The sequence below is a fragment of the Elephas maximus genome, chromosome 15, assembly GCF_024166365.1.
Source record: "Elephas maximus indicus isolate mEleMax1 chromosome 15, mEleMax1 primary haplotype, whole genome shotgun sequence".
NCBI classification, from domain to species: Eukaryota; Metazoa; Chordata; class Mammalia; order Proboscidea; family Elephantidae; genus Elephas; species Elephas maximus.
In genome coordinates, this window is record NC_064833.1 from 10879826 (window position 1) to 10895552 (window position 15727).

The 15727-nt window shown below is 42.2% G+C and overlaps 1 protein-coding gene across 9 annotated transcripts in view; it reads right to left on the minus strand.

Moving 5' to 3' along the window:
• The window catches only part of PHF20L1 (PHD finger protein 20 like 1), a 90411-nt gene that overhangs the window by 7948 nt on the left and 66736 nt on the right, over positions 1 to 15727 (minus strand). For all 9 annotated transcript variants that reach the window (XM_049853594.1, XM_049853597.1, XM_049853595.1 and 6 more), the window contains 4 exons: positions 11955 to 12119; positions 5071 to 5252; positions 3336 to 3435; positions 1709 to 1904 (listed from right to left, as the gene is read on the minus strand). In XM_049853594.1, coding sequence (XP_049709551.1) covers positions 1709 to 1904; positions 3336 to 3435; positions 5071 to 5252; positions 11955 to 12119 — 643 coding nt within the window. The remainder of the gene's footprint in view (positions 1 to 1708; positions 1905 to 3335; positions 3436 to 5070; positions 5253 to 11954; positions 12120 to 15727) is intronic.

The following is a 15727-nucleotide window of genomic DNA, read 5'->3' on the forward strand; positions in this document are numbered from 1 at the left end:
AAGCCTAATACGTTAATCCTTCCCTTAAATCTTAGCATTTGTATAACCTTTTTTTATGAAGAAATCTATATATAGGTTTGGGGCCCTGGTGGCGCAGTGTTAAGTGGTTAGCAGTTCGAATCCACCAACCGCTCCTTGGAAACCCTATGGGGCAGTTCTACTTTGTCCTATAGGGTTGCTATGAGTCAGAATCGACTGGATGGCAATGGGTTTGGGTTTTTTTAGTTTCAAGATAGGCTTAGGACACAGAGCAGAAGTGAACTTCCTGCAACAAACAGTTAGTGAGTACTCAGGATGTGTGCTGCCTATACTAGCACTAGGGATAAAATGACGGCTAAGACACAAGCCCTACCTTATAGGAACCCCTTGCTTAGTACGGGGAGACATATAAAACATCAAGTGCACCAAAGTACAGGAAACTAGTGTGCACAGAGTTCACCAAGAAGGGCGTCATCAACTCCAGTTGGGCAGGAAGTCCTGAAAAGGCACCTGCTAGAGGGGCTAATGGCAGAAGGTTATTTCTAGTAGTTGAAAGCGAAGGCCTGAAGCTATGAAAAAGCACGCAGCATTCAGGGATGCTAAGTGGCTTGGCCTAGCTGGAATACTGGAAGATAAAAATTCGAAGAGGGAACAGGGAGTCATGGCAACAAAATGGTAGACATGGGAGACCTCAGAGTGTGCGCTCAAGAGCTCAGACTTCATTCACTGGGCCAAGGGAAGGCACTGTGATATATCAGACATCCCCTGGTGATGCAGTGGTTAAAGCGCTTGGCTGCTAACCAAAAGGTCAGTGGTTCAAACCCACCAGTGGCTCCATGGGAGAATGGTGTGACAGTCTGCTTCCATACAGATTACAGCCTTGGAAACCCTATGGAGTAGCTCAACTCTGTCCTACAGGGACAGCAGGAGTCGGAATAGACTCAACTGCAGTGGGTCTGGTTTCGTTCCTTTGTGATATATTAAGCTGAAAGAAGATAAGCTCGTATTTATCTTTCATTAAGTTCATGCTGGAAACAAGAATCAACTGAAAGAGTACAAGGCTGAAGAAACAAGAGAATTCAGAAGGAATTGCAACTTTTCATGTGAAAACCAACAGCCTGGACTGAGAGAGTGCCAGTGAGACGAAAGAGACGAGAATGGACTGAACATGCTAAATAATTATGATGGACAAGAATATTTGGTTACCAACTCAGTCGGGGAGACACAAGGATGGGGGCACACTGGGATGGGGGGGATGGAGAAGGGGGACAGGGATGGGGACACGGGGGTGGATGGATGTGGGAGTGGGGCTATGGGGGTAGGTGGATGTGGGAGTGGGGCTACAGGAGTGGGGGGACAGTGGTGGTGACATGGGGAAGAGGGAATGGGTGGGGACACAAGGATGGAGACATGGGGGGACAGGGGTGTGCTGGGACAGTGGTAGGGACATGGGGATGGGGAGGACACAGGTGTAGGGACATGGGGGACAGTGGTGGGGACACGGGGATGGTGGATGGGGTGGGGACACAGGGAGCACGTGGGGCAGGGGGGACACAGGGATGTCTATTCATCTAAAAAGTATTTCATCTTTCCTTTTTTAAAAAAATTAAACTTTATTCAACAATCTGCTCTGTCATCCAAACCGCTAATCTGAACCTTCAAAAGGCAAACTCGGTAGTTTTCTTTAGAACTTATATAAGTGTGACTCCTCCCATCGGCCTTCACTTACTTCAGTATTCCGATTTTCAGCTGTAAGCCATGCAGAACTTCCGTAACACCATAGACATCAGCGAGCAGGTGATGGGTGGAAACTATCTTTTTGGCATTGAGATGAGAATAGTTTTCTTTTAAAAATGATAACCCACACATTCTCCCATTATTCAGCCAATCTTTGTCACAACGATATTTTGCACTCCACCTCTGACCTGTAGATGAATTTGATGTTAAAGTTACAAAGGATTCCACTTATTTAGATTTCCCTCCAACTTCTACCCTACTAACGTGACTCAGTAAGCAAGGCCAGGTCTAGCACTGAGAGCAGATCTGAAAGAGGACTCAGACGGTGTACAGAGGGGCCAGCGCTGTGTGAGCATGCCCGCACCTTCAGAGTTCTGCCCACCAATATGAACAAACACCATGAAAGATGTGGTCGGTGGCAGACGGCACCTGCAAAAGGGACCAGAGTGTACTGCTTTCAATAATTCTGTATCAGTCACCTGTCCTCTAAAGAGGCTAAAAGGATTAGGCAGAAACTAGACTGCGACTCCTGTCTCTGTTACTAACGTTTGTTTCAGACTGAACGAAACAAAGTTCTAGTTGAGTGAATAGGGAGCCCGCCCCTGTGTCTGATCTCAGAATCTTATATCTAAGTCCACGCTGATACTAACTGTACCCTGTTACGGGTAGCTGCTTCTGTGTCTGTGGCCTCTTCTACACTGCAAGAGCGCTGTAGGCATGATCTCCATCAGTCATCTTATCAGTTGTTTGCAAACAGCAGGCACCCAATAAATGCTGGTAAATGAACGAATAAACAAATGTCTACATTCAGATAATTCTAAATAATTCTCCTGCTTTTTACTCTTTTTTTTTTTTTTTTTGGATAGGTATGGAAACAATTCGCTAGCCTGTCTGTTTGCCGAGCCGACTATTTCCTGCCTCGGCAGCTGACAGCACACAACGTGCAGAACTTGCCACTCGAAGCACTGCTATCATAGAGGAAGGCACTAGGCGGACAACATATTGGATTGGGAGAAAAGACACAGGACATGTTTCCAACTCAGCTCCGCCATGCCTAGTGCTACGGTTTTGCACAAGGCATACAGTTTTTTGTGCCCCAGTTGCCTCCTCAGTAAAACAAAGGGATTGAAAGTGATGGCTTCTGAATGCTAATCCTGCTCTACAGTTAGCTGTATGTGCGAACTTCCAACAACTTCTCAGAACTGTAACAGGAGGCGTGCAAGTTCAGGACACCCGTCCATTCCAACAGCCATACAGGAGCCTGCCTAGAAATCAATGCATAGAGGTACGTTATTGTTGTCAGGTGCCATCGAACTGATTCTGATTCATGGCGACCCCACGTGACAGAGTAGAACTGCCCCAGAGGTACATAAACGGGCTAGTTCTTCTCCAGGATAAAGCCACAATTCGGCCCTTCCAGGAAAGTAGTCATTTTGTTGACACAATGCTTCCAATGTTCTTGTGTAATTAATACGGAAAATAAAACTACGACCGTGAAGAAATACAAAAAAAAAATATGGCAGCAGAGTCTACTTGACAGAGAAGTAACGCTGTTTTCCCCGGCAGATCCAGTATGGAGTGGCAGCAGGCCCCGCAGCAGCAGAGGGGAAGAGCCTCACCGGGGGGGTCTCTGCAGACGTAGCAGAGGTACTGCTCCGGAATGCTGTCCTCCAGCAGGCCCATGCACACACTGTGCTGCCAGCACAGACACTCTTCACACTGTGGAGACAGGAGCGCTCAGGGTCACCGGCTGACTCACTACACACAGCCAGTCTCTCCCTCTGCGTGAGCTGCTGTGATCTCTTGTCGCGGCCACCAGTTACATTTTTTTACAAAAGCGAGCCACGATTTAAGATGAGATTTATCTTTGGAGAGTCCACCATTTCAAGAACTTCCTTGTGTTGCATCTATTAAAATGTGCTTGGATAAATGGCTTCAATCATTAAGAAGTCATAATTCCCCCATCTACTTCCCATTGATGTTTAGGTAATCACATCCTTGAAACTTTAAAAAATAGCTTATTAAAGTGCAGAAGTTTAAAAAAAAAAAAAAAGTTTGTCATAGCACCTAGAGCTGTGCTATCTGTGTGGGCAACCTTATGTGAGAAACCACTGAAAAGAGGAAGGGGAAAAAAAGGAGTTTACTCCTTTCTTCACTGCTGTTGCTGACTTCTCCAAAGTTTCCACATGTCATCACAAAATATGGGTTATGGGTCCCTCTTTTCTTGAAGATATCCTTCCTACAGTGAGAAGTTGTTCGTGATGGTTAACCTCTTATAACAAAGTTTTCCTTTACTCTAGGAGAATACTAGAAACTCTCCATTTCTGCCTATTAAAAGGTGACTATACAACGTAAAAGGAGCCTTGGTGGTGCAGTAGTTAAAGCGCTAGGCAGCTAACTGAAAGATCGGCGGTTCTAGCCCACCGGCCACTCCTCAGGAGGAAGACGTGGCAGTCTGCTTCCAGGAAGGTTACAGCCTCAGAAACACTGCGGGGCAGTTCTGCTCTGTCCTACGGGGTAGCTCTGAGTTGAAATCAACTCACTGGCAATGGATTTTGGTTTATATAATCCAAATTATTAAATAACATGGCTCAAGACCAGTAATTATGAGAAAGGTTGTTATGGCCTACACTTCAATGTGAAGGCTTAGTCACCTTAGTAGCTCTTGAAAATCATTTCAGCTTTGAAAGGCTCAAACTAAATATCCCAGTGAAGGGAAAAGTCAAACAAACAATATGCTGCTGAGCTGATTCCAACTCCTGGCAACCCTGTGCATCTGCGCAGAACTGCTCCCCACAGGGTTTGCACTGGCTGATTTCTAGGGAGTAGATCACCAAGCCCTCCCTCCAAGGAGCCTCTGGATACACTCTACCCTCCAAACTTCCCGTTAGAAGCTGAGCTCCTTAACTCTGCCGATCAGGGACTCCAGGCAAGGGATGCTGTTGCTAGCTGACATCAAGTCGACTCCTTCTCAGAGCAACCCCAGGTACGCAGAGTAGAACTGCACTCCACAGGGTTATTAAGGTTGCAGCCTTTCAAAAGCTGATCGCCAGGCCTTGCTTCCAAGGTGCCTCTGGTGGGTCTGAACTTCCAGCTTTCCAGTTAGCAGTCTAGCACTTAACCATTTATACCACCCAGTAAAGGAGTATTGACCCTAAAGTAAGAAAACTGTCTATTTTATTTGATGAAGAAATTTTCTGATCATTACTATTGACATTTTAAACATGATAATAACCTATAAGCCTGTATCTCCAATAGCATGGCTAGTAAAATGAAAAAACAAAAGCCAGAACGTGCTGCAGAACCCCTGACCCCATCATTCTGTACTGCGGGGAAGAAAGGTTACCCCATTACCTGAATCATGAAGCCGTTCTCCTCATCCATTTCACAAACACATCGCACAATTTCATTAACAGCATCATCTTCATCCTGAGATTCCTCAAAATTGGTTGAATCAAAGTCCTGAGTATACTCATCCCCACTTAGAAGCAAACTCTCTGTGGACGAATCATCTAGGAACTCCACATCTGATAAGTCTACAATATACATAAAAGTATATTAAGCACTGTTTTCACTTTTATATCATTTTCCAGAAAGGAGCTATGCACCAGTGAGTATAAGCTCTTAAATGTTCAAAACGGAGGGCAAACAAATGACAAGAGAGTAGCTGCCTCTCCACAAAGAAACTAATGATTTTTGAAGCTAGGGTGACTATAACTGCTTCATATCTTAACGTAGATAATATTACAACTAGAAAGTGCTCTTTAGTCTTGGTTCTTACAGAGGTCATAGCTATTTTATATTATTAATTTAAATGTGCATAGTTTTCAAATGCTTTCACAAACAGTATCCCTTCTGATAAGAATTCTGGATCGTACTATGGAGAGAAACAGAACTTTGGCGAGGTGAAGGAGCTGGGCTAATACCGATTCTACTACTATCACTACCATCGGGTGCGTCAACTACCACTGTACTTAATATACCGCTTATTTGCACTACACTATACACTTGAAATACACTTGAAATACAACATACAGAACTTGTTAAAGGTAACACAGCCAGGTAGTGCCAACACCGGGATGAATGCGAGCACCGCCTGATTCCAAAGCCTGTATTCTTAATGAGTTCACCAGTCATTTATCAACCTTGAACCACAAATTTCCTAAGGAATTTTTCTTAATTTAATTTTATTTTTTTTATTAACTTTTATTGAGCTTCAAGTGAACGTTTACAAATCAAGTCAGACTGTCACATATAAGTTTATATACATCTTACTCCGTACTCCCACTTGCTCTCCCCCTAATGAGTCAGCCCTTCCAGTCTCTCCTTTCGTGACAATTTTGCCAGCTTCCAACTCTCTCTATCCTCCCATCCCCCCTCTCAATACATGGAAGGTCAGCTCAATTGGACTGGACCAAAAGCAAAGAAATTTCTGGGATAAAATGAATGCTTCAAAGGTAAAATGAATGCTTCAAAGGTCAGCGGAGCAAGGGCGGGGGTTTGGGGACCATGGTTTAAGGGGACTTCTAAGTCAATCGGCAAAATAATTCTATTATGAAAACATTCTGCAGCCCACTTTGAAATGTGGCATCTGGGGTCTTAAATGCTAACAAGCGGCCATCTAAGATGCATCAATTGGTCTCAACCCACCTGAAGCAAAGGAGAATGAAGAACGCCAAGGTCACATGACAACTAAGAGCCCAAGAGACAGAAAGGGCCACATGAACCAGAGACCTACATCATCCTGAGACCAGAAGAACTAGTTGGTACCCGGCCACAATGGATGACTGCCCTGACAGGGAGCACAACAGAGAACCCCTGAGGGAGCAGGAGATCAGTGGGATGCAGACCCCAAATTCTCATAAAAAGACCACACTTAATGGTCTGACTGAGACTAGAGGAATCCCGGCGGTCATGGTCCCCAAACCTTCTGTTGGCACAGGACAGGAACCATTCCCGAAGACAACTCATCAGACATGAAAGGGACTGGACAGTGGGTAGGAGAGAGATGCTGATGAAAAGTGAGCTAATTATATCAGGTGGACACTTGAGACTGTGTTGGCATCTCCTGTCTTAATTTTACTTTGATAAATATTTTAAATTAATGAGCGTATTTCAGAAACCAAATTATATGAACACTGTGATTCTATTGAAATGCCAGGTTTTCGGTTTGTGTTATGGAAGCGTTGATGCCATAGTGTCAACGATGCTGAATATGCTGATGCTCGAAGCATGTGTCTCAGGCTATTGAGAAAAAAATCAAGGCTAACCTAAGGAAAAATTTATTTATGATAAAGGTAAAAAAATGACAGGGCACAAGTTACTACCGGAGGTCTCACCACAGCTTAGATGGAAATGCTGGAAAAACTGAGTCCTCACAAGATACATGGTAGAAAGCTTAATTAAAAGTTGCTGAATCGACTTGATGGCAACGGGATGAGGCTCATCAAAGAACCCTAGTGGCACAATGTTAAGCGCTCAGCTGCTAAATGAAAGGTAAGCAGTTCAAACCCATCAGATGTTCCCTGGGAGAAAGACGTGGTAATTCTATCTCGCCAACCTGTCCTCTAGTCACATTCAGAATTTCTCTCTAACTTACCCTCTGTCTCTCCTTTCTAGGGTGTCAGGATCCACAGGAGCAAGGCCTTTACACTGTTCGATGCTACCTGCCTTATGCAGAATGCTGTTGTTGTTAGGTGCCGTCGAGTCAGTTCTGACTCTTAGCAGCCCCATGTACCACAGAAAAAAACCCTGCCTGGTCCTGGGCCATCCTTAAAATCGTTGTTAAGCTTGAGCCCACTGCTTCAGCCACTGAGTGTCTTCCTCTTTTCTGCTGACCCTATACTTTACTAAGCATGATGTCCTTCTCCAGGGACTGATCCCTCCTGACAACATGTCCAAAGTATGTAAGATGCAGTCTCCCCATCCTTGCTTCTAAGAAGCATTCTGGCTGTACTTCTTCCAAGACAGATTTGTTCGTTCTTTTGGCAGTCCATGGTATATTCAATATTCTTCGCCAACACCACAATTCAAAGGCATCAATTCTTTGGTCTTCCTTGTTCACCGTCCAGCTTTCAGATGCATATGATGCGATTGAGAAAACCATGGCTTGGGTCAGGCACATCTTAGTCTTCAAGGTGACATCTTTGCTTTTCAATGCTTTAAAGAGGTCCTTTGCAGCAGATTTACCCAACACAATGTGTCTTCTGATTTCCTGGCTGCTGCTTCCATGGCTGTTGATTGTGGATCCAAGTAAAATGAAATCCTTGACAACTTCAATCTTTTCTCCGTTTATCATGATATAGCTTATTGGTCCAGTTGTGAGGATTTCTGTTTTCTTTATGTTGGGGTATAATCCATACTGAAGGCTGTGGTCTTTGATCTTCATTAGTAAGTGCTTCAAGTCCTCTTCACTTTCAGCAAGCAAGGTTGTGTCATCTGCATAACACAGGTTGTTAATGAGTTTTTCTCCAGTCCTGGTCCCCCATTCTTCATACAGTCCAGCTTCTTGGATTATTTGCTCAGCATACAGATTGAATACGTATGGTAAAAGGATAAAACCCTGATGCACACCTTTCCTGACTTTAAACCAATCAGTAACCCCTTGTTCTGTCCGAACAAGTGCCTCTTGATCTATGCAGAGATTCCTCATGAGCACAATTAAGTGTTGGGGAATTGCCATTCTTCACAATGTTATCCATAATTTGTTATGACCCACACAGTTGAACGCCTTTACATGGGTAAACATCGTTCTGGTATTCTCTGCTTTCAGCCAGGATCCATCTGACATCAGCAATGATATCCCTGGTTCCGTGTCCTCTCCTGAAACCAGCCTGAATTTCTGGCAGTTCCCTGTCAATATACTGCTGCAGCCGTTTTTGAATGATCTTCAGCAGAATTTTGCTTGCATGTGGTATTAATGATATTGTTCTATAATTTCCACATTCAGTTGGGTCAGCTTTCTTGGGAATAGGCATAAATATGCATCTTTTCCAGTTGGTTGGCCAGGAAGCCGTCTTCCATATTTCTTGGCATAGACAAGCGAGCACCTCCAGCGTTGCATCTGTTTGTTGAAACATCTCAATTGATATTCCATCAATTCCTGGAGCCTTGTTTTTCGCCAATGCCTTCAGAGCAGCTTGGACTTCTTCCTTCAGTACCATCGGTTCCTGATCATATGCTGCGTCTTGAAATGGTTGAATGTTGATTCTTTTTGGTATAATGATTCTGTGCATGCCTTCCATCTTCTTTTGATGCTTCCTAAGTCATTTAATATTTTCCCCATAGAATCTTTCACTATTGCAACTCGAGGCTTGAATTTTTTCTTCAGTTCTTTCAGCTTGAGAAATGCCAAGCGTGTTCTTCCCTTTTGGTTTTCTATCTCCAGCTCTTTGCACAAGTCATTATAATGCTTTGTTTTCTTGAGGCACCCATTAAAATCTTCAGTTCTTTTACTTCACCATTGTTTCCTTTTGCTTTAGCTGCTCAACATCCATCTTGGTCTTTTCTTTCTTGTCTATTCAACAACCTCTTGTTTTCTTTATGTATGATGTCCTTGATGTAATTCCACAATTTGTCTGGTCTTTTCAGTCATTAGTGTTTAATGCGTCAAATCTGTTCTTGAAATGGTCTCTAAATTCAGGTGGGATATACTCAAGGTCATATATTGGCTCTCATGGACTTGTTCTAATTTTCCTCAACTTGAACTTGTATATGAGCAATTGATGGTCTGTTCCACAGTCAGCCCCCTGGCCTTGTCCTGACTGATAATATTGACCTTTTTCATCATCTTTCCACAAATGCAGTCGATTTGATTCCTGTGTATTCCATCTGGCAAGGTCCATGTGTATAGTCATCGTTTACATTGGTGAAAAAAGGTATTTGCAATGAATAAGTCTTTGGTCTAGAAAATTCTATCATTCGATCTCTGGCACTGATTCTATCACCAAGGCCATATTTTCCAACTACTAATCCTTCTCGTTTTGCATTCCAATCACCAGTAATTATCAATGCATCCTGATTGCATGTTCAATCCATTTCAGACTGCAGAATCTGATAAAAATCTTAAATTTCTTCATCTCTAGCCTTAGTGGTTGGTAGATAAATTTGAATAACAGTTGTATTAACTGCTCTTCCTTGTAGACATATGGATAGTATCCTATCACTGATACCGCTGCATTTCAGGATAGATCTTGAAATGTTCTTTTTGACAATGAATGGAACACCAATCCTCTTCAAGCTGTCATTCCCGGCAGAGTAGACTATATGACTGTCCATTTCAAAATGGCCAATACCAGTCCGTTTCAGCTCACTAATCCCTAGGATATTGATGTTTATGTGTCCCATTTCATTTCTGATGATTTCCAATTTTCCTAGTTTGATACAAGTGTAGTACTTAGAATGAGGCCTGATACAAGAGCCACTCCAGAATGTTCATGGAAGAGGTAGGCAGGGGGTCATATATAGAGAGAAAATGTTCATTTCAGACTTAATTAAACCAGATGGAAATTGGCTGAATTAAAACTAAAAAGCTCACGTATTTTAAGTGTTGCATATGACTTAGCATTTTCTCTATCACCTTCTAATCTTGCTTCCTTTTCCCTGACTCGAGGATTTTCAATAGTTTATTTCTTATTTGTTAAAAATTAATATTTTACAAAAAAAATTAATGTTCTCTTCTCTTTGGGGATCTTACGGCTTTTAGAGAAAGTAAGGTCAGCAGAAGTGAGATAATGTTAGAGAAACACATGAAAACATACATAGTGCAAGTATATTAATTAGATAAGAAAACTTTTTTGGGGGGGGAGCATTTCTAATATTAACCATATGACTTGTTGTGAGAACCTGAAGAGGAAATTTCATTCACCCATCATCTTGCTTAAACCTAAAATTAACATTTTCTTCTGGGATTTCCTGGATGAAAGGCTCATGTTTCAAAATGGCAGGCTATATCATGGACAAGGTTCAAGTCCTGCTGCAGCATACAGACAGTATTAAGTGGATGGCAATGACAAGAGAATAATGAATTTAACTTAAAACTATGTCCTTGAAAGGAATTAGTATATATATCAAATATTCTTGCAAGGCCAAAATAACCAATAATTATGTTATTAGCATACATATTTAACATATTGCCAGAAAATCCAGTTTGAATAACTAACTCCCAAGCATTAAACATAGATTAGGGGATTCAGGTATTTAATAAATGGATCACTGGGTTAAAAGTCATTTAAGAAAAGCAATAACAGCTACCTCTTATACTTAAATACAACAATGGCTCCAATTAAGCGGCCGCAGAAATACCTGTTTCCTTCCAACAACTAACTCTTGAACTATCATTGCTATTTCCTAAGACAGTATTCTCAAAAGCATGGTTCCCAGACCATCACCGGGAAACCTGTTACATCAGAAATTGAGTGTGAATCCCATAAACCTGTGTTTTAACTAGCCCTCCAGGGGGTTTTCATGCACACTAACACGTGGGACCCTCTGGCCTAAAGCCTCTGACCCTTTCTTCTAGCTCAGGGCTTGATCATACCAAAGGCAAGGCAAAGACAACGTAGAATCCAGGGACTTGAAGGAAGATCTGACCAATGCCAAGCTCTCCAACATGGCCTTCTGCCTGATGGAGCGTGCCCATCTGACCGATGCCAAGCTCTCTGACATGGCCTTCTGCCTGATGGAGCGTGCCCAGCCCCTGACTGTGCTCATCACTGGCCTGCTCACATTTCCAGAGCTTTGCTTACAGGCTCATCAGTCAGCAGGAATTCAAGTCCACTTCTAAGACCGTGATAAATGATTTGGTAGAAAACGCATCACATTCGGAGCTGAGATAAACCTTGGTTTTAGCTTAACACTAGCCCCCAAAATTAGTTAACCTACAAACCTCTGCCGCCTCATCTATAAAACGTGGATAAAAAGACCCACTCTGTAAGTTGGCGGTGAGGAACAAATATGAAAATGTACATAAAAACACCTACTAGAGGCCCCATTATACATTAGACACTAATATTAGCTTCTTTACTCTCTCTCCCAACGTGACGTATCAAAGTCAATTTTACTTTAAAAGCAGCTCATATTTCTAATGTAGAAATGTTCATGTTAGCTTCTGTAACAACTTTTTAAATTGTGTGCCCAAATCACATAGGCACTCAATAAAGTGTGTTTTATTTTCAGTTCCACATCTAAAAATCTTAAGGTTTTTTTTTTTTTTTAAAGCATTACATGCTTACACATACTTTCACCACTAAGATCAACTGACAAAATTGCCCTCGGGTACTGATAGGTTGTATTTTTCTCCGTAAACATGCTTCGCAGAGCCAGAGAACTCCCAGAAGATCGAGTTAGTGGAGAAGAGCACCTTTCCAGAAATTCTAAGGAACTGTCTTCATAGTCTGAATAGTCTGCAACAGAAAATACAAAAAGAAATATTAATAAAGTCTCAGGTGATCAAGAAGAGTCACTACAAAGATACTGAGAAGGTCATGTTTTCAGAAACATTCAGTAACATGCCCCACTTCCCTTCTCACCCATGAAGAGCCAGATCACTATGCAGCTAAAGCTGAGTTTGGCAAGAACACCTGGGAAATACACCCCAGACGTTATAGTAGGGACCAACATTTTCTAACCAAAGCAAAAAACAAACCCATTGTCATCGAGTCGATTTCAACTCATAGTGACCATATAGGTAGAACTGCCCAACAGTTTCCAAAGAGCACCTGGTGGACTCAAACTGCTGACCTTTTGGTTTCCATTTTCTAACCAGTACCAGTAAACTGTTTGGTTACACAAAGAGAAAAAAAGCATTATTTGAAAATTTTCTCCCCATTTTAACCACAACTATATCTCAAGTAAGACATGCAAGATAAAAAGGAACCTTCGTCTGCAATTCATAAAGAGGTTCTCATGATGTCTTGCACGCCTAGTACTACAGGGATAATTTGATCAATAAATCCTTTCAGCAATAAAACTTCTGAATGAAATTAACTGGTCCTGGAAGAAACGAGTCAACGTTCTGTTCTCAGCTTGGGATGATGCATACAGGTGCGTAAGAGGGAAGGAAAGGCAGCGGTGGGGGGATTCCAGGCACATGGGGAAGCTCTGAAGCAGAAGAGTACACAGCATATCTTATACACTAAGGGAGTGTGGCCGGAGATAGGGAGAGAGGGAGATAAGGAACGAGGCTGGAGTAGCAGGACACAGATCAGGGTAAAGATTTTTTTGTGTTTAAGTTTTACGGTAAATCCAATAAAAGGCACTCAAAGGTTCTAAGGCAAGGCAGGATGTGACATAGCTGCAATCACCGCTTGAGAAGATCACTCCAGGTATGGGCTAGACAATGGAATGCAAGGAGGCACAAGCAGAAGTGCGGGAGCCAGTTCCGAGGCTACAGCAGTCATCCCAGCAAGAGGTGGTGGCAGCTGCGATAAAGACTTAGAGGTTGATGCCGTGATGTTACCGTCTGGATGTGGACAGCTGAGATGGTATAACAAGGCTGTATCCAGGTTTCTGGCTTAAACAATGGACTGATGAAAGTGAGCTTCTTGAGATGGGGCTAAAGAATAAATGGGATGTGGAGAAACAGAGAAAGAATGTGGGTTCAGAGGAAGGCTTTTTGAAGACAGAAGGTCTTACACACTATCTACCTAATCTAAAGAAGCACGACAGAAAAGATATAAGAAATGCCAGGACATTCCCTCCATTTTCCTAGAGGCAGAGGAGGAAAAGATGGATATTGTCCAGTAAGTTAGTATATGTGGTGAATGGAAGATAAGCAAGGTCCCATCGGATGGCTTCTATTTCCTCAACTGAGTATGAGGCAAAGGACATCAACTGAGGTAGGGAAAGGGATAAATAAGAGGTGGGAAAGAGTGGAAAGGCCGAGAAAAGGTAGAGTGGGAAAGCAAGCTTACAAGAGAAGAGTAGTAACAACATTCATCTGTACTGGGTGTCCACTTCAAATTGATGACTGTGGTGGGCAGAATAATGGTCTCCCAAAGATGTCTACATCCTAATCCCCGGAACTTGTGAGTATGCTAGATAGCATGGCAAAGTGGAATTAAGCTTGCTCATCAGCTGGCCTGGGTGGGCCTAATGTAATCAATAAGAGTCCTTAAAAGTGAAAGGAGGAGGCAGAAGTGGTATCCATAAGATGTAAGAAAGACTCAAGCAGCCATTGCTGGCTTTGAACATGGGGGCCATACCAAAGGAATATGAGCAGCCTCTACAAGCAGGAAAAGGCAAAAAAATGAATTCTTCCCTAGAGCCTCCAGAAAGGAACGCAGCCCTGCTGACACCTGGGTTTTGGCCCAGTGAGACCCATTCGGACTTCTGACCTCTAAAACTTCAAGATAATAAATACGTGTTGTTTAAAGCCACTGATTTGTAGTAACAGCATCAATGGGAAACAAATACAGTGGTCGTCCTAAATACTAGGGCATCGCCAACATTTATTAAAAAACTTCTATACTCCTCACAACCACCCAATAAGGAAGGTACAATTGTTACTGCTCTTTTACAATCAAAGAACTGAGGAAGAAAAGGTTAGGTAAGCTGTTCAAAGGCACACAGCTACTGGTGGCAAAGTCAACATTCAAACGCAGAAAGCCTGACTTATAGAAGCTCCCTCTTAACCAACACGTGTTATTAGTGGATTTCAAAATCTGAAGTCCACACAAACAACCTGGAAAGCTTGTTAAAACAGGATTCCTGGGCCTTACCGGAGTAAGCCAGGAGTGGGGAGGTTACCAGTATACAGAACAAACTTTGAGTAACACTGCCTCTCAGGGCTTCACGGTAACATGAAGCTGCAGATTCTGCCGACACCATGCTATCCGGGCACAGGGATGGAGACTGTTTTTAAACGCGAGGTGATGGGTTAGTACTTCACAATGATTACCGTGTTTAATCCTCACAATAAAATCTACAAAGTAGAAACTATCATTCCCATTTAAGAAGTGAGGGAATTGAGGTTTACAGAATTTATGTAACTTGTCAAAGACCATCCAGCTGTAAGTGTCGTGAGCAGGATTTGACCCAAATACTCAGGCTTGGAAGCTGTTCGCTTATCTACTATGTTATATTGTCTCCCCAGCAAAACTAGAAGTAGTAGAGTCTGATGGTAAAAATAATGATAGAAATCTCAATTTGGTGCTAAATAAAAAACACGGCTGACACTTAATCTCACCATATTATGTTAGCAAATGAACAATTTTTCTTTGCATTCTACACCCTATCTACACTCTTCACTCCAATCCCCTTAGGGTATTAAGAGTAAAGTCTACTGCCATGTTTCAATACTTACATCAAATGTAATCCCCTACATAAAGCTCCTTCCTTCATCATTCCGGCTCCTCAAAACTTTAAATAGAAACTATTTTGTACCAGTCTTACCACACTTAATATATCTTACCTTCCTGAAGATACTTATCTATGGTTCTTACCATTCTTACTACATATTTATACTCTTACTCACAAACTCCTTAAAGGGGAATTTTGATTTTTACTATAGAATGCTTTGGATTCTCTTTGTATTACTAGTTCTAGTCCTTTTTAAACTCTGTATGCCTCAGTTTCCCCATCTTTACAAATACATGAAATTCAAAGAGATGAAGTGACTTACACAAAAAGTATCCCAAATGTCACTCTAAATCCTAATATGATTTCTAATACTCATGAAGTGAACACAATGTCAGACAGTATTACATCTTGTAAATTAATTCTGGTAACCAAAATATATGTTAACTTACTGTTATGGACTGAAATGTGTCCCCCCACCCCCAAATGTGTGTCACATTGGTCAGGCCATGATTCCCAGTATTGTGACTGTCCATCATTCTGTCATATGATGTGATCTTCCTATGTGTTATAAATCCTATCTCTGTGATGTTCATGAGGCAGGATTGTTACTGAACTTATAACATTAGGTTGTATTTTGAGTCAATCTCTTCCGAGATATAAAAGAGAGAAGCAAGCAGAGAGACATGGGGACCTCAGGCAATCAAGAATGAAG